This window comes from Diorhabda carinulata, chromosome 1 (genome assembly GCF_026250575.1).
Source record: "Diorhabda carinulata isolate Delta chromosome 1, icDioCari1.1, whole genome shotgun sequence".
NCBI classification, from domain to species: Eukaryota; Metazoa; Arthropoda; class Insecta; order Coleoptera; family Chrysomelidae; genus Diorhabda; species Diorhabda carinulata.
In genome coordinates, this window is record NC_079460.1 from 2042824 (window position 1) to 2063385 (window position 20562).

General features: G+C 33.4%; 1 protein-coding gene across 1 annotated transcript in view; it reads right to left on the reverse strand.

The window, feature by feature from the left end:
• The window catches only part of LOC130897448 (pituitary homeobox homolog Ptx1), a 69924-nt gene that overhangs the window by 18534 nt on the left and 30828 nt on the right, over positions 1-20562 (reverse strand). Inside the window, exons 3-4 of the mRNA XM_057806304.1 lie at positions 19314-19430; positions 9371-9606 (exon numbers count right to left, since the gene is read on the reverse strand). Of these exons, the coding sequence (XP_057662287.1) occupies positions 9371-9606; positions 19314-19430 (353 nt within the window). The remainder of the gene's footprint in view (positions 1-9370; positions 9607-19313; positions 19431-20562) is intronic.

The following is a 20562-nucleotide window of genomic DNA, read 5'->3' on the forward strand; positions in this document are numbered from 1 at the left end:
TTTAGGAAATTACATAATGCTTGTATAAACATTTGGGCAGTGAAAAGTTTATCGCAAGATATCGCTAATGGATTCGCGAGAATGAAATGTGCGCCATTATCATTGTCGACTATGGATTGGACGGACGTTTGGCGTCGCGGGAGGCCGCAATAAGCGAGAATCCCCGTCGGGACGCGTGTGTGCATACACATATAACTTGTTAATCAGTCAAAAGTTTCATTATGCGACCCTTGCCGTTCGGAAATTTAACACACACACACTTTCGCCCACTGAAATTATTACATCACCATGTCGATTGGTTTTTGGCTACAGGACGGAAGCAATTACAAAACAAAGATGAAAATTGATTTTTTATGTTAAAAATGATAATGTATACAGCGTAACCAATTAAGGTTTACCCGATTTTTTCGAATTGAAGCTAAAGAATTGGATCCAACAACAGCGTTTAAATAGAAATAAAATCATGTTTCATGAACAGTTTTTAATATGGAAAACCTCAATTATTTCTGGAAAAGCTTGGACTATTTTTGTAAACTTTTATTCGTAAAATTGCCGATATTTTGATGGTACCAAATCAAATATTCAATTTTTCTTATTTTTGAGGTATCCTATCTTTCATATTCTTAATATTGACAAGTTTTGTTTTATGAATTGTGTTTGGTTGATCCCATAGGATCTGAAGGATACAGGTCGGGTGATCACAAGGGCCGTCCAAACACATTTATGTATTGCCTCATATCACGTGCATAGTGAAGTGGAGTTCATCTCATTGTACTGAAATATTGTTGTTTGGAACATTGTTATCGTTTGAAGTATGGAGCAATGATATTTTTGCATCGAATAGCAATTGAAAATACTTATTAGGATTTGGAAATAACGTAACCAACTTTGGTAAAATATTATTCACTAATATAATTTATCACATAGGTTCATTTAAGTTTTCTTCAATGAAAAGGACGTTTGACGTCTATTATTCCAGCCAATTTATATATTCCGTAGAAGCCTGATCTGGCCGAGCCAATCATCTTGGAGGCATACGTGTATCAGGTGGCTCCATTTTTTTATATTGTGGACTTGAAGTCATCCGTCCACTGTTATCTGTTAGTAATGTGCGTCCAAGCCCTTATTATCAACTGTCACAGGATTTGGTATTTAGCAAGTCCTGATTCTCGCATTGCCAATTTCTCCAGTCTGTAATTTAATATTAACAGTCTATCGAAAAACTGTTTTTGTTGCAATTGCAGTCATCTTAATGTATTATTTCAAGGTTTCGAATAGTAGTTATAGGAAACATTACATGAAAAATATTCAGCATCCGTTAAGGATCGTGTTGATCTAATTGAAATAGCAAAATTCATCTTATATACAGAAAAGCAAAATATCTGACAACACAATAAATAATAAAGGGTAGATAAAGAAATATTTACGAATACACTGCGATAGAGTTGTAAGAAAAAATATAATTCAATTTGATGAATAGAAAAAAGTACGTACACCAGTAGAAAACAGTTGCAACAAATCCCATTTATACAAATGTTTATTTCAGATATCTACTGAATATGAAGAGAAATTGAAATATTAGTATGAAAATCAGGATAATTCATTAGTTTTTGAATTGAACTGGTGGAAAATATTTCAAACTTTTTGTCAATTTATAATAAAACGAGTGCTTCATATTAATATGTAATAATTAATTTGTGTTTTAATTATTCTGTTAACTCTACATTTAACTAAGCTGCACCCTCAAACTATATACAACTTCTCTAATCATATACTTATCGAAACAAATGAATCATTAGAGTTCGTCATAAAAAGTCCTCACATATTCAACTGAGTGATGATTTGCAAATGCGCTAGTCCGTTCCTGTAATAGGATATACCCCTAAATCAGTTTACTTGGTGATTTGGCGGTGGTGTTATATAAAGGGAGTAGCAAAATGAACTTAAATCCAGTTAGGCACGTGTGTGTTTGAATATTTAGGTTTAATTAAGTTTTAAATGGAATAAGATTGATTGATGGTGTTGAAGATATTTTCACAGTCATTTCCTTTATACCCACAAAGGTGACACAAATGTTAAGTGTTTTAATATTATCATTTAAATTCTTCTGTAGAAGTGTTCAGACAATTCTAACGATTTAGTACGATCCCAACTTGAGAATGTCATTTTCTGAAAATTTAACTGGCTTTAGGCACTGAGTTTCGGAACAATTTCTGAAATTTTCGATACATTCCATTATTAAAAAAATCACGATGCAACTGATGAATTAAGTTCAGTAATAAAATGGCGTCGAATGCTTTAATTTGTGCATGTAGTTGACACAAAACAAAGAGGAATAAAGCAATCAAATCGAGACAGCTTTTTCAAAATTTGTCAAATACACTATTATAAAGTAATAAATTTAAACCAATAAGTCGTATATTCAATATACGTATTGATTTACGTGAACTTTTGGTAGTATTCGCGTGGACGCTAAGCGTCGTTGTATAATTCACCTAGCGTCGGCGAGAGTTAGAAAGCAACCGCACTTCATTAAAAATAAATTCCGGTGAAGAGCGCCTTGGCCGTTAACGGAGGCCCTAAGGATCTACTAGGATTTCCAGGATCTGCTGGAAGCGCCGTTGCTTGCCTCCCCGACGCTCGACGTCGGTACAACCACGACCTACGGATGCGACTCTTTTTTCATTTTATATAGTGGATAATATGTTTTCCAGCTGGCTTTTACAAATCAGTTCGATGGTATGTTTGTTTTTATGACGTTAGGAATTCGAGATTGTTTATCTTTTTATTTATTTCAAGTACAAATAATTTGAATATACAGTAGACATATTTCCAAGGCACTGAGGGCATGGTATGTGTTGCCGACATTTAAAAACTCACTCTATCAAATAAAAATTTTTTCTTTATATAAATATTTGATTTATTTGGCGTTTATAAAATTTGGATATCTACGTATACCTACTTAAAATGTATTTTAGTTTTAACTTAAGCATATGTTTTCGGTTCTCACTTTGATAATTTTGGGCATAGTCTACATTAAAAAAAATCCACACATAAAAAAAATATGACAAGACACATGTAAATGGATAAAAGAAAGCCGTAGTTTTAAACTGAAAACTTCAATTTGGACAGTGCTATTTTTGAAATTTACTGTCATAGATTAGGAAAATATAAATTACATAATCGTTAAATCGTGAATAGTTTCCATAATAAACGGACATCGATAATGTACGCATTTATGGGTCACACTGTAAACAAGTTGGTGTAAACGATGGTATATAGTTAGAGGGATTTTATGTTTATCTTTTGATTTACTACATTCAGAGCTGCATCCAAATATGTGGTTTAGAATTAGAGGTCCAACAACTCAGATTTAGCGGTTTCAGCGGATAGTATAACAGATTATTTCACTTCGAAATTTATTTATAATTTGATTATGGCGGATTAAAAGTTTTGCTTTCAAATTTATTCATGAGAATCTATTCACATATTTCAACTATAAAACTTACAAAAAGATGTAATCATACGATTATAATTATTTGATTTGTTCATCATATTGAAATTTTCATTATAAAATACGCTTCCTACTAAAAATTTCTTCGTGTGTTATACAATGAAACTTACTTCTAAAACAAGTATACAAAAGATTTTATTTGCATTGCGATGCCATTCGCACTTCTACTATTTTACATACAAAAGGAATCAACACCTGAATGATGTATAGAAGGATTCAGAGTAAAGCCCCGCAGAGATCTAGAAAAGCTTCTAAATGCAGTAAATGGCCCTCATTTTCTGCGCCAGACTGAACTTTATCCAGTGGTCACTAGATTTATGACTTTTTGAGGAATAATCTTAGAACTCGGTAACATGTATATGTACTCTTATAGTATAGAATATAATTGACTAAAAATAAAAAAAAGAAATACATACTATCAATAAATCATATATAAATTAACCAAGAGTAAAAATATAAAACGAAGATAAGAGTTTGTTCTTGATTTCTGTCACGATCTAAAAGGCCATGCGTGTTCGCAGAAGTTCTTGGTCATTAAGAACATTATGAGGATATTTAATACTATTCGTTGTATGGTAACTGGAAAAAATTAAATGATAACATTGTATTTAAAAATAAAAAAATTAGGATAGTTCAGTAGGTACCGGCATCGGCTGTTAGCTGTTATCAAACTTGGAAGGAGCCTGCTAAATCATATTCGCATCACAAAAAATATGTAGACAGAGTATTCGTCTGCGTCCTTTCTGTTAAATGGTTTTATTTTAATTGTGAAGTTACAAAAAATTTCATTCGAAAACCTAATTGAAAGCCAGAAACTTTTGAGAATCTATGAAGAAAGGAGAGACGAGTCACTAAAATAAAAGATCCATGTCAACGTGTATCTTCAGGAATGATTGAGAGCTGATTCAATATCCACCTCCTTCGACTGATTCGTACCAGTTTTTAATCCAGATATGAAAAGAGTCTTAGCTAGTTACTGCAAATAATTATAATTCGAAATGACAAAAAACAGCGTTAGCCTCAGATTCCAAAGACTTTATGAAATAAGGGAAAACAATTGTTTGTTTCCATTCTGCAAGTGTCTTCGGGTGTTTCAGGAATCAAGACGTGCAAGTGTTCAAGTGAGTCGTTTTGGATAGCTTCATAAAATAATTAAGAAGCAACAAATTCCGCTACGATTATCATCATACTAAGCAATATGTCAAAAGTGCTCTTACTGGCAAAAAGATTAAATTGGAATTTTTGGAACCGTTGGTGATATTCTGGATTAATCCTATCAGCTGAAAGGGTTTAGCGTATAAACTCAGTGTGCGCCATTAGTGGTAGTGGAAAACACGAATAACCCTATTTCTTAATATTTTCGCGCAAAAAACAAAGAGAGAACTGCTTAATGATGCTCCAGCTAGTTCTATTCAACTGGATTTTTTTCGTGTCGATATTCTTAGTTTACTAATATAAAGCTTTCATCAAATACAGTTCTTTAATAGACAATTTTTCATATCCTTTCTTTTTCTGTTTATGGAGAAGTTACATGTCTCTAATCCCAGGTGACACAGCATTTTCTAGCATTCCTTGAATAAAAAAAGGCGTAAATGCTTTTTCTTCATGTGGAATTTGGCCCTATATATCAGAAATATTCATGCCCGAAAATTTCACACTAAATATTGTTTACGCCTGAAAAAGATGGTGCAGGCTACATAGCATATGCAAGATTGAGGGCCAACTATGTTCAGAACGGATCTGAGTAAATTTCCCATGGAAATACATTCGTACTCAAAGTGCAGTTTTTTATTTGATAAGTGGAAGAAGAAATTATCCAACTATGTGAATGGAGCAAAAAGAATGTATTATATTATGACGTAAATATTTAAATTCTGAAGGTTCGTATAACCCTTTCTCGTAACCACATACCCACGCACGCTAAATACCTATAGTTCATATAAGTATACATGGCAGTCCGCGATGGCGATCGCGTTAATCCACGGCAGATTTATGGTGTTAATCATGCAGGGATTACTCTACAGCATTCGGCCTTTCTCTCTCGCTCTTCCTCTCTCTCTCTCTCTCTCTCTCTGTGTACCTGGTTAGTTGTCCCAAAGGAATTAAGGCTACTATATCACGGTTCGCTCGGATGCATATCTCATTAATGTGGTATGATATAGTGACGCGCCGTTTCTGCATGGTGTTTATGCTAAATGAGTTATTATGACGCGCCAGCTGTCCGCTGATTGGTCGCTACAGATCACGTTTAATTATTTCATAACGGAGGTGACAACAAAAAGGAAATTTATCTCTCTTGGGGATAACTGACTTTGTTTGCTATTAAACTGAATATTTACCGATAAACATTTAGATTTTCCACTATAATAATGGAAAGAGGTAAACATCGCCTATTTTCTAATACTCAAAATGTTATGAATTTATAAACTATTATTGATATTTTCGAACTTATGTATGTATTATTAGCCATTTTACTATACATCAATAGATGTGACTCATTTAGAAACATATGTAAAAATTGTTTTCACCGATTGGAAAATTTTTTTTTAAAATTTGGCAGTGGTCACACATTTTAGTGACATTTTGAATTCATGAATACTTCAGTAACATTATTTATATACAGTTGTTTGATTATGTATCACGACTGAGAATAAATTAGAATACGCCTTTCAGAAGGATGTGAGATATTCAAGACAGATCGTCCTAGTGTTAATATGGGCGCGAATCTTAGGGCCGAGGATGGCTGAGGGGTAACACAATAATCAAATTTCGATCTAGTACTTAAATACTATAAACATTTACAAAAGAAAAACATATATACAAAACATAAAACTAAAATTAGCCGATATCCCCCACGTGTGTCTAACCTCTAGAAGCAGCGTAGATGAATGTTCGAGACCTGCTTCGTTGTCCTGTGAAAGAGTAAGTCCTGAACACTTGGATTTAAAACGTCTCTTTTGGTGTAAGGAGGTAGGTATATTGGTTATTCCTGAAACGTACTACCAGGTATATCTGAGAAATTAAGTTAATTGCATGCTGTTAGGACACTAAGAAAATTATAAAAGAAGGGTGACTTGGCATTCCCAAAAGAAGGCAATTTGGAATTCCCTTGGTCAGAAGTCGATCAGTTAGGGGTTGAAGGATTATTTTTCTATTCAGGAAGTTGTGCGACGAAACGGTCGAAGGATGAAAAAGGTCGTAAATGAACTTGTACTCGTATTAAGCACTTTTAAATGCGACGGGAGAGTTCCATACGGCGTGGTTTCCACATAACCCCCCTTCCAGTTATGATGACACGAAATTGTGTGCGTGTGTATATATGTAAACGTGTGAATTAGTATTTGTGCTCTCGAAAACCTGGCCTGATAACGTTGTACGAATCGAGCTCTTTGCTATGATCACCAAAGTTCTTACTGTTGTACCTGATGTAGTTGTGCTGATGCATCGTCCTCTGCAGGACGTGGTTGATTATCGACGAGCTGCTGTTGTGGATTTTGGGCTGCTGGTGGTAGCCAGCTGACTGGGTACCACTTTGATTGACTTGACTTCGTAGGTGGATAGCCACGCCATTGTTGTCAAGTGATCTATTGTTTTTTTGTCATCGTTCGATCACTTCGTAAGTCTGTCATGCGCAGCGAGTTTTTTACTCCGCGTAGAAAAACGTGTTTTTTTGTGAGCAGATCTTTGAAAACGAGCGGTATACGTATGGTGTGTCGTAGGAGGTGGAAAAGTTGTAAATGTACCTGTATTATGTATATTTTTTAATGTGTCCGTGGTTGCTACAATAGCTAGCGTACGATAAATAAAGAAGAGGTTTGCAATGGAACTGATGTGGTATAAATAACTTCTAAAAATTGTTGATCAACCCGCATTTTTACGCACAGCAAGAAGCTGACGAGGAAAATCGTTTTGAATATTGCAGATGGGCTCCAAAGGAATATTTGAACAATAGAAGTTTTTTAAAAAATTTGATTTCTATCAATAAAACCACGTATACTATACATGCAGTAGTCGCTATTCATGACCCTCCGATGAATAATAAACTGTTGTAGTGAATTTTTCCAAAAAATCAACGTCTGGTGAACTGTGAGTACTAAACAAACCGGAGGATAATTTACCCAAATTAATTACTAACTACGGCTTTACAAAGGACCTTTCAAATTTATTGGTAAATTCCGCCAAAAACTGTCACTGGTACCTAAGAGTTAAGGAAATAGGTAAGTATCCGTAAATGGAGAAGGAACAATGGTTTCCACTCAATCGGTACACATTTACATTTTAATACAATAATTTATTTAAAAGTGGTTCATTTGGTTCAAGTATTTTAACCCATATGTATTTTAATATCACAGAATTGTTTATAAAATGTGACTTTCAATAGGTGTGCACTTCGTTTTATTGCAATAAAAACTTTGTCTTTAATTGATTCACTCTTGGCATTTTTTACTTCAAATGAAATGTATTTGAGTATTTATTCTGGTACACTCATCATCCTCATATGTCTAAATTAGATTTCTCTACATTAGAAAAACGACTGGGAATACTCTAAGTATAGCGGGAATATGAGAATAAAATTCTTGGAAAATTTTAATCATCGTTAGCTTAGGTTAGGTTAGGTTTTTATGATTTCAACCCTGAAATCTGTCAGAGTTTACATGCTCAAATATCGCATTCCAAATTTGTCTTGCCGAATTTACCACACCAAAAAGTCGTGTACCTGCTATCTGACCCAATTTATTACAACCAAAACTCATTCATTAGGCCCTTTCTCTTTTGAAGAAAATTTCACCATGCAGAATTTATTAGAATATACAATTGAAGATTTATGGGATGCCATTCATATGTTAGCAATTAATGAACGTTTAATTTTAGTCTATTGATTAGCCAAACCGATGGAGAAGCTGTAGTATTGCGAAGATAGATTGGCTAATTATGTCTCCAGACAACTTTAGATATGGTAAATGTGATTCCATTAAAAATGAGTTATACTGTATATCACATTTCTTGCTCTATCACTATTCTCAGACAAGTTGAACCTTTAACATTATGTCGAGCGGCTTTCGAGTTACATTTGAAAAGCATTCAGTCGAAAAACCATTGATTGATCGCTTCCTCGGCATACTTCAATAAACACCAAATAACAAACAAAACAGTAATTTTTTGATCGGAGTATAATGTAAGTGCGTGTTTCCTTATCGGATGACAAGAAAATCAACACAAGAGGGTAACAACCACCAGTTATCTAGTTAACACATGTTTACACATGTTCATCTGTGCTCTCGCATTCTTTGATACCGCCGCTTCGTCTATAAGTCGAGTGCCTACCTGAACAAACACAGGCTTTGAGAATATTTCTTATTTGTTATGTTTTATTTTCATTTTAAGGACTCTGAAATTACGAATAGAACATTGTTATACTTTTATATACAGGGTTACGTGACACGCCTTTAATTAGTCAATAGTTATTAATTTGTAAGATACAGAGTATATAAAATAAGCAAGTGTTATTGTTAACTTCTTGGAGAATATAAATAGACATCTAGTAATTTTTTTACATTTAATATACTTCAAAAGAATTAATTTCATCACATTCCAATATACTTTATAAATAATCCTGGTTAGGTTAAAAAATTCTGCAAATCAAATAATGAAAAGTAAATCAAACGAATTTTATTTCTCGTTTTATATTTCGCTTATTCTCGGTAATACTTCTCTATAATCAGTATTATCAATTAACAACCGTTAGTTTTCTTCCTTCTACAATACTACCCCTTATGTCTTCTCAACAAAAGTATTATAGTGGATATTTATAAAAATATTTGATTAGAATCTCAAGTAAATTATTTTCGGACTTACCCTAACGCGAGCTTCAGTAAGATTTGTCCACATGGCTATCTCTTCTCTAGTACTCATATCGGGGTATCTATTTCTTGCGAAAGTTGCTTCCAGTTCTTGCAATTGTTGACTGGTAAAATGCGTCCTTTGTCGCCTTTGTCTTTTATTCTTTTTATCGTTTTTGCCATCATCAGCTTCAGAAGATTCCACGCCTACGCCCGTTTCTGTCTTTATCGTATCTGATAAAGATCTGCTAGCTGTAACAAATAATTTTCATTAAAATAGTGGAAATAATTTTATAATTATTTAAGAATAACGAAAAAATATATCTTTCGGTAAAGCAATTAGTGCACCCACATCAAAGTTACGCGCATAAAATATAACAAGAACTTCTAGACTTTCGCTCTCATTTTCCAATTAATTTGAATTTTGGGAAAGTTGGTAGCGTAATCCCCCTATGTCAGAGTAATTATTTAAAGGCACAACCAAAATAGCCTGCCCTCTTCTTCATCTTACCGGGATTAACTTTATAGCATCTGTATAACTTTTTTAATGTTACATTCCTGTCTTCTTAGACATCGTACATGCACATGATTTCTCACAAATAGAGGCAGACATGTTTTAAATATACCTCTTTGTTAATAGATTTTAATAGATTTAAAATTTATGTGTGATAGTCATAAAAAAGTTTCTTTTAAAACTGAACTTCGGGAAATGTTGAACTTTTTGTAATTTCTGGGATTTTTTTCCAACATATAGTAGTTAATCAAAACATGGTTTGTATTTTATTCCTATTAAATACAGTACGCAGCAAAACTAACGCATATTTTGTATAATCATTAAATCTTCTTGATGGCCTAACATGATAGCTTACAACTGTATTAATAAATTAAACATTTACTAGACATATTATTTCCCCTTGCTTAGAGTACGAAGTCTGGGTATTAAATAACGAGACCTTCGCGCCTAGAGGGCGCCCTATACGGACGGGGTAAAAAACGAGTAGTGCGTTGTGTATCTAGATATCTTGTCTATACACGTCCAAAAACACGTTTCTGTCACTATTATGGTATTTGCACAGTAGCGGTTTGAAATGAAAATGTTTTTTGCGGCGAAAAGCAGGAGCAACGTATCAATCTCAAATTTTTCGTTAAATTGAAAAAAACTCCAACTGATTGTTATAAATTGTTGCAAGAGGCCTATGGGGACAATTCTCTATCTCGTGCACGTGTTTTGAGTGGTGTAAGCGCTTTAGTAAGGGCCGAGAGAGCACTGAAAATGACCAGCGCCCAGATCGCCCTGTGAATGTTTCAACTGATTCAAACGGTTAAAAAAATTTTACACGAGGAATTAAACATGAGAAAAGTCTGTGCGAAATTAGTGCCAAATATCTGACCCCTGACCAAAAGCTCTTGCGTCAACGGGTCTGCTCAGATTTCCTTGAAAGGCTAGAAAAAGATCTGCTTTGAAAGGGACCCGATTTAAGTCGATGGAAGCGGTAAAGCAAAAAAACGACAAAGCCCTAAAGGCCCTCATCAAAGAAGACTGCTTCGATCAATGGAAAAAACGTATGGAAAGGTGTGTGGCGAGGGGAGGGAAGTATATTGAAGGGGAGTATTCGAATTTAGAATAATATAATAATAAAACCCTTTTTCGTAACCAGTCTCATTATTATATATAGCCATCGTATCGGTACGAATCTTTTTTGAGATGATTGAAATCAAGTGTTTGATTGCATCTTTATACAATCAATCTCACAATTTGGTTAGTATGATCTAGACCTCTAGATGCATGCTGTAAAGTTCTAATCTGCTCACTCAAATTGATCCATAACTAATAAATCAGAGCTTCGTGTTGGCCAATCTACTTCTTGGATGTAGTGAATCAATTTCTAGTACCTGTATACTCAAGAATGGATCTTCATTATTAACGTTCTCTTGATACCGTATCAGGGAGATGGTAGATCGAATCACACCATAATAGCGTTTCACAATTTCCATGATTGCCATTGCACTAACGTACTCTTGATACTCTTATATCACTTAGAGTCACTTTCCTTAACGTTATAAATAAACTATGGAGGGTAGAGAGATGAAGAATAATATGTGTACATGAAAAATGTCTGTCGAAATGCCTTAAATAAGGGTGGCGCCACACTAGCATCAGGGTAAATTTGGTTTATGTTAGATTTAGTAGATTATTTTGTACAACGCAAATCGTTGAAATTTTCAATATTGAACTGCTTGGGTAAAAAATTATATTCACTTTTTTAACTTGACATACTTCATTTCATATTCAATTATTCCATTCATACCACAAGGTTTTTCAATTGTTTTTTATCGTGTACCGGTGGCCACTTTTTCAACTTCTACTATTAGAGATACTCCTTCTTCTCTCTACCCTCCTTAAAATAAACCATAGAAATAGAACAACAAAAACTGTCAGGAATGAACAATAATTCAATACAGAGCGTTCTTTGATTCCAAACCGGTTGTGTTTGTACTGAATATTCAGAAAATGATCATCGTTGAATAAATGACTTGAAACCAGATATCGTTCTCAAATTGATGCTTCCATTTTACAAAATATGCGTCAATTTTGCGAGGACTACAGACTTCATATATGTACCTACACACAAATGTAAAAATCTTTCAATATTAAATTATATACATAACATCATTGCTTTATATTTTCTCAAGAACCTTATTATTTTTAAAGTGACATCATATTCACTCTATAATGTGCATCAGTATGAACTATAAACTGATTAAAAGCAGAAAATTTATTTTTAACATTGAGTTATTTACTGTAGAATCAAAATAATATATTAGGGATTAAAAAATAATAATTTATATAATATATCTGAATTCAAATGATAAAACGTTAGTCGATTGCTAAAATGTCATATATGACAATAAATTCTTATATAAATAGAACCTCATTAATTTTGTTTGTCACTGTCACTATCTGTTATAATGTCATAATAAGGCATCCAATCGAAATTAAGTCATTATTTTAAGTACAAGTGGACGTGTGTGAATTGTGTGAAGTATCTAAATTTATATATGGCTGTACACCCCTTGTGGGATTGAACCGTATGAAGCTTTCTAGATCCTTTTTGCGGGTTGATCAATCCTCATTGTGTATTCATTCCACTCGGCCACTAATTAATCTCCATGTGATTCTGTCTTTGTTCTGCTTCTTTCCTTTCCTTTCCCCTCTCCCTCTATCTCCTGAATCCCATTGTAGCATTTAAAAGCTATCGTTTCTTTGCTAGCTCTTCACAGATGGCCTAGTCATCTTATTATTTGTTTCCTCTTTTATTTCATAATTCATACGTTTTCTGTATTCATTTTCATCAATCTTTATTGGTCCAAATATATATAAAAATATCCCCTTTTCGCAGAAAACAGGTTTTTTTAAAAACACTTTTAAAACACTTTTATGCTTCTAATCTCATTTGTTAATCAATTCAGAATAATATTTTAAAATTTTTATTTCAACGTCACTTGAAATCTGTTATCTATAGAGATAACATTCGTTTTTTGACCGAATAGGAATTAGTTTTAATCTAAAACTCCGCCTTCTTTATTCGATCGCACATTCCATGATTAATTTTTCCAAATTTATAAATGATTGGATAACAAAATATTATTCGACAATCCACCATTACCAGATAAGCCAAAAACATGATAAGGATTCTTTTAATAAGCACCGCCTCCATCAATCAAACATTCAATGACAGCCGACATTCTTAGCTGTCAAAACAAAAAGTCGAACAGCGCTTACTTCGACGTACTTGCAATTATATTGTTATCAGAATTTATTTGATTGTTTGGAGAGACGTTTTGAAACGGTTTCGATAATGGAGATAAAATGCCCCCAATAACTGATAATTTTTTTTTTCTATTTGGTTGCAGAATATTCCTGCCGCTGCGATAACGTTTTCTGTTATATGTATTTTTTCTGATACTAGGAACGTAATTAATTTATAGGTAAATATTTGTATAATAGAAAAGGTATGACGCTCTCCAATTTTAGATATGATACCAGGGCGGATCAACGAGTCTGTAACTTTGTTGGAAACAAGCTTCATCATTTAATGTGCGTTTGACAACGATTGATAGTACACTACCTCATAATAGATTAATAAAAAGTGAGATTTTTCAGATATTATTGTTTGAGAAAAATAAATCACGCAAACTAAGACTAAGATTAATAAATGGTGGAAAAAACGGTTTAGTGAATTCCGTTTTCGCACAGAAAATTCCGAACTTTCTAGTCGCCCAGTTGAGTTCTATATACAAGATATGTTGGAAGCCATAGGTACCTCACATAGTCCAGTGATTTTTTTCGTATTTTTCAGTCGCAATATTGACAGTTTTGAGCCGTTTCGTAACCGTGAATCTTGGAGTAAATCGGCGACAAAGAAGGTCTAGATTAGTTTGTCAGTCATAAAGTCTAAGTCACCTCTTTTAGTGCTCTCAGAGAATACCTCAAAATAGTGCACATATGTAGTGTAGTAAAAATGTATGATTGAAGATAGAAATTGCTCGATTTAGCACCAAGTGACTATTTATTCTTTCCAATCCTAAAGAAATATATCAGATATTGACTCATAAGCGCATATCTATTTATTTTCTGGAAAAGTTAAAAAAAAATTGGATGGACTTTTGTTTACTAAATAATTCAACAACATAAAATTTCCATTGGTTTACAATAAAATTCAATTTTCACAATCACAGTTTTATATGACTGACTGAATAAAAGTATAACTAATTGTAAACATTTTCGTCGTCTCATTCGATTCAATCGATTCCCGCATTCCTGTGAAAGCCAAGTTAGGAATTCAAAGCTCAAAATACTCCTTTCAATTATGCGGATTCCGCGACTCTGAGCATACTTTGAAATGATACAATGATCGTTTTCGTCCCAAGGAACTAAGTGATTGAAGACCTATTTCTCTACTAATCAAATTACTACTACTAGATCAACTGAACTAAAGGAAAATATCACCACGAACTTGTATTCTAACTCCAACTTGACGTAACCAAACAACCTGATGTGAGAAACTAGGGGTTACTTCAAGCGGTTTCATTTCATCATGATTGAATAAAAAAGAAATCATTGACAATCATTATAAAAAATGGTAAGGAACTCTACAAAAAATGATTGATGATGATCGATGATGAAAAATTTTTTGCAAAAATGAAATTCCAACAATAACAGTAAAAGGAATGTCATCTTTTCATTCTTAACATCTTCATACACACTCAACCTACTCATTACTTAATATTTTTTCTGCCAAACGACCCTTGTGCTAAATTTTTAAATTAACAGGAAAAATCATTAGCGTTTAGCGAATGCTGGAATGGTTCTATTTTTTCACACCATAATCCAATTGCAGTTTACATACAATTTTTTTGCATTTACGAGAAAACAATGAAATTTTTCCAGACTTTGGAAAAAAATCGAATTATCGAAGTGTGCTCTAAAGATAACATTACTAGAAATATATATCATTTAAATATTATAAATAAAGGGTGGAACTTCACAATATCTCTTTACTTAACTCTTAAATTTTGTGTCTCCAGTGCTGAAGACTAACCAGCCCATATAGGATTTTACGATGGGCCCAGTATAGGCCCAAACTTGGGCCAAGTATGTACAACTCTGGTCCTAGCTTGGAAGCCATTATTGGCCCAGACTTGATGGGACTCGGGGATGAAAACAATGACCCTCGCTTGTATTGCAAGCCTAAACTAGGCTTGGTTGCCTAGATAAACCCAATGCACTCTACTAATTAATGTACATAAAATTAATTACACATATAAAAAAATTATACTATTTTTTATTGTCTTTTATGCATAAAAAATTATTACTTTTAATGTTAATATATCTATTATGGATAAGATATTAGAATGAAACTTTATATAGTTATTCTGAGTTATGCCAAGCCTGGCGACTAGGATGGCCGAGGTCGGGTTACCCAGAGTTCAGCCCGGATTGGGTGGCTATAGGACGGCCGAGGTCGGGTTACCCAGAATTCTGCTAAGCCTGGCGACTATAGGATGGCCGAGGTCGGGTTACATAAGAGTTCAGCCAGTCTTAGCTGACTATAGAATGGCCAGGGCTAAGATAACCATACTTCAACCAGGCTTGGGCCATTATTGGTCTACCATGAACGGGTTTCCCAGCGTTGGTACAAGCTAAGCCCTGTCGCTCAAGTCTAGGGGCTCCTACATGTGAGAAGATATGTCTACTTGAGAATTGAAACTTTAATTATTTATTGATTTGCTTATAACCATTTAATACTTTTATGTGAATATAAACAAAAAGTGATAATGAATTGTTTATTTTTTTGTAAAGCTACAGAATCCCAGTACATTTAGAAGTTTATCAATTGAAAACGTACCAATATAAACCAATTTTATCCGACCACAAATCCTTAAATCCATTTTATAAACATAAGATAAACAAAGATTATTTTTGATACACCAAAAGCAAGCTACTCCCATTATAATTTATAGATGGCACAGATGGCATTCTAATAAATTCGATATGAAACGTCTTTTTGGTATTCGTAAATAAAGGTGTAGGCACTGATGGGACGAAAATATACTAAAGGATTTTAATTTCACGTCTCTTCAAGCTTTTGAAGTTCTCAATGAGTAAATAAAAACTTAAATCGCATTGGGTATTAACTTGTTGATTTTATGTGAAGTTTATGAATACTCCAGACAAATACAAGGAAATAATGTAGTGTCAGTAGTAGGTTAAAGTTATTGCCTATTATTTGTCACCTTAATCAGAACTATTTCGACACATTTAAATTTATTAGATTATTATTTAGAAATAGGAAACAAAACAGAATGCATACATAAACAAATAAATGTATTCATTTCTATAAATGTTAGTTTATACCAGGTTTTGTCATATGACTTTGTTATTCCAAATGAATCATTCTAATTGAGGTATTAGGCCTCGGTCTCCTATTAAATATAGGCGACGTCCGACTTGAGCGTAAATGTTCTGATCGAGGCCTGAACGCCAGGCACAGCGTCAACGGTCAATACATCTCATACGCCAACGACGACGCCTCGTTCACAACAGTAGTCGACAAGCAGTGTGGTCGTGTGATATCAAATGAATTTAAATTCGACACAAGACGACTATATAAGAAAAAAAATTAGAGCAACCGAGGCACCGATTATTTATAATGAGGAAGAAAAAAAATGTTTCCAGATTTTGATAATAAAATACTAAAATACTAAAACAATACTCAATTTATTGAATATTTTCATGTTATTCAAGAACAATTCAAACATATCGTAGTGCTTGTGCGGGAATATATAATAAAACTGCCAACAAAAACGAATTCTAAGCCCATATCACCCGAAGAAAAACTTGTATGTCACTTTTATTGTATAATGCACAATAACATTGGACTTATTCAATTTTCTTTATCGAATTTCGACATTTTGTGCTGACGCCAGATACGCCGTTTATGTTGCAATGGTTCGAAATAACTAGATGCGGCGCAAAACATTTACATGACGTCTACGGTGTACACACGCTAACGTCAGCGTGTACAAGAGACCACAACAGTACATTTCTATAGTAAACATTGTGACGGGTCGCTGTACGCAGCAGATGGCGTTTATAAAAGACCGTAGCCTTACATATTTGAAACGCACTTTGTGTTGTTGATATGGTTATTCTACCATGTACTCGTATTATTCTATTAAATATATAGGTGAGACAGGTTAATAGCTTATAATTTTTTCACATGAAGATGATCATGTATGCCATATTTTATGCCACGTCTCATTCGACCTTCATTGTAAACAATGTGATAGAGTTTATCCCATTGTTATTATTCCTTTTCTTCCTCATTCTCATTAAGTGTCAATTTTCCCATTTCTTCTTCTTTTCATATATAAATTGCTTAAAAGTCGTCTTGAACTACTTCGCATTCTATCATGTGCTTCAGTTTTTGTTGTCTTATGTATTTTCATATATTATAATAACTGATTTTTTTATCAAAATAAATAATAATTTTCAGTGTCCCCAAAAAATGCAGGCTCTAAACGCCCATGCATTACCGGCAACACACGAGTCGCGTCTGAAACATTGCCGTGTTTGAGAAACTGATTAAAAATTCTGGTGCTAAGCCCCGAAAAGTGCTTCAAAAACCGATTGGAAGATTTTGCGATTATTTTTCTTTCTTTTCGTTGAACATATAGATGGAAAAGTGCACAATGGTTGTTTTTCATTTCCTTTCTCGCTTATTATTTCCAGGTTCGAGGTGGATTTAGCCGGTATGTTCTGTTGATACATTTAATCGACCCTATGGGGTTGTATATTGGAGAGGAATCGGATAATATGGAAATAAGGAGATTTAACAATCACGTATTCTCAAACGATATGCGGCTTAAAAATGGATTCGAATGCTTGATACATTTTTAATATTCGTTATCACGCGTTAAACATTTTTTACGAGATACAGGAATATATAGAATAGAAATTATTTTTATTTATCGGATAGTATTGTTGAAAGCATTGAGCAGAGAAACACAATTTAAAAAGTTATGTCCATAATTTCTTTAATTCCTCCATATCTAGACCATTTTATATATTTTTGATGATCATTGGTCTAGATTTTAGGACTCTCTTAATGAATATGTTATTATTTTAGGGAAAATGTTTCTAAAGTTTGAGCTTAATATCGGGCTATATCAAAATTTAATCTGGCAATGACAATTCGCATAATTATATCAATCCATAGATTATATATCACATGAATATTATATCTTTATTTTTTTATCTTTAGTCACATTATAAAACAAAAATTATTTTTATACAAGGGTTGTCTTCTAAGTTTTTAAGGTCTATACGTTTTTGCATATGCTCAAACCAATTCTGGAAACCTTTTTCCCATTCTTTAGCTGTTATAGTAGAAAAACGGTTTTGAAGGTCTTTAACACCTTCTTGAGGAGATGAAATCTGAAACATCTTTTGTTTGACAGTGGGTAGCAAGAAAAAGTTATTATTATTATAAACTGGGTGAATAAACGACGTGCTTTGGGAGCTGGTGTGTGGAATCAATCTGGAACATTTTATCTTTCTCACACCTAAATATTCATGCAAAATCAATTGTATGTAGTCTGCTACATTTTTTGGCCAACCTTCTCGATATTCATCCCAGACGTACGCTCGACCATGATGAAATTCTACAGGCCAGTTATAAACAGTCTTCTATGATGCTTCGTTACCAAAAGTTACACGAAGCAATTCTATGAAATGTTTTTTTTTTAAATTTAAAAAATAATCCAACATAAACCATCACGAGTGATTACCATTACTACAAATCTCCTTTTTTTGGGCTTTCACTATATACAAAGAAATTTCCATATTGCCACTAATTTCGCAATTAAAAATGTCAATGTTCACAAAAACATTATTTTCACAACTCAATTTGAGACATTTTAAAAACAATTTGAAAGAGTGGTCGTTCGATCTCTACTACAATAGATTGGAACGAAGCAGCAAGTTGAAACTTTGTTCAAAGCTTGTTGAAACTTGTGACTCACGCGTGCATAAAGATTTTTGTGAACGCACTCTATTTACTATATGAGGCCAAAAACTCATGGACCGTACTACGTATCCTCCGAAAATCAATACGCCTTAGATACTCTCACAACTGCCTAGTCACATAGACGAGTTTTTTCTTCGAAGCTAAAAAGAAATCTCCCATAGTTGAGTCATAACTTATCACAATAATTCTACTGATTGCGCCAATTAAGTAGCGTAGATTTGAAAACACTTGAAAAAATTCATGTTTCATATAGGGGATTTATTACATAGATTAGAGTGGATAAAATAATGTGGCAAGATGGTTGTGAACTAAGAACATAAACATATTTGGAAAAAACTGTTCATATATTTCTTAAGCAAGTGTTACCTTTTCGTTCTCTTGTTCTAGTTCTGACAGCAGCGGGAAAAGGCAGTTGTGGATGGTCCATTGTCGATCCCGACATTCCATTGTGAGCATCCCGGAAATCTCCGGTTTCAGCCCAAACTGTAACAAATTATAGACAATTTGTAATAAAATTTGAATATTCTCGGAACGAGATTTTTGTAACGAAATGAAAGTTTTATTAATATGGGATTTAAATTTGTGTTAATATATATTTTTTTATTACCAAACAATCCTCCACTCCAAGCCGTCTAAAATGGTTAATTTCACTTACCTATGTGAAGTACTATTAATAATTCATCATTTGGAATGAAATGGAACTGATATCCAGGGAAAAATTTATTAACAAATATATCATTGATATGATTAAAGAAGCACAAATTCTAGAAGAGAAACTAGAACATTCAATTAATGCTACACAAGATATTTAAAAGTTTGTCTATCTCTTCAGTTGATCATTACATTGCGATGTTTAGACTCAACAATACACTCTATAGTTGAGGGATGGATCTGATATAGATTAAGAACGCTTCATCGCAGTAGGTCATAATTATAAGCGAATTTTGGACAAAAATCAACGAAAAAACTATTTGATGATCATTTATCAACTCTACGTTTTTTTTTTGTTTCGTCGTTTTTGTGTCCATACTGCTTCAACGTTTTCGAAACCGTTCTAAATAGTTCCAACTTAACGGAGATTTGTTTCATCCAATTCTTCTCGTCACATTCCCTCTTTCAACCTAGTACCTGTCCAAGATCGTTTCCTAATTATTCTGCCAAGTTCTCAAATTGTGGTTTTTCCAGTAGCTGTCTTGTTTCAGTTTGTTATTTTTACTTTTCCAAAATGTGTTATTTGGAAGAAAAAACGCTTTTTCTCTTGGAAAACATTCACTATTCCCAAGAAAACATTAAAATCGTTGTCTCGAAAATACTTTCTTTTATTATTTTTTGAACAGTTTATAAAGAGTAACGTTTTTTTAGTCCGCAGTCGATTATATTTTTAGCCACCTACTTTATTGCCACCGATTCACAACTATCATCCCAGAAGCCACGGAATGTTTGTTCAAGTTCAGAAATTAGTGGGGCCTATAACTCACTGTCCTTCTCTCACATTAATTGGCGTTAACTGCCTTGTCATTTGTGCTAAACGATTTTTGAGTTTAACATGTGCTTCCAGAAAATTAGGACTCAACAACTACCTTGTATTCGTTCTTTAAAAGATCGTTTAATTTAT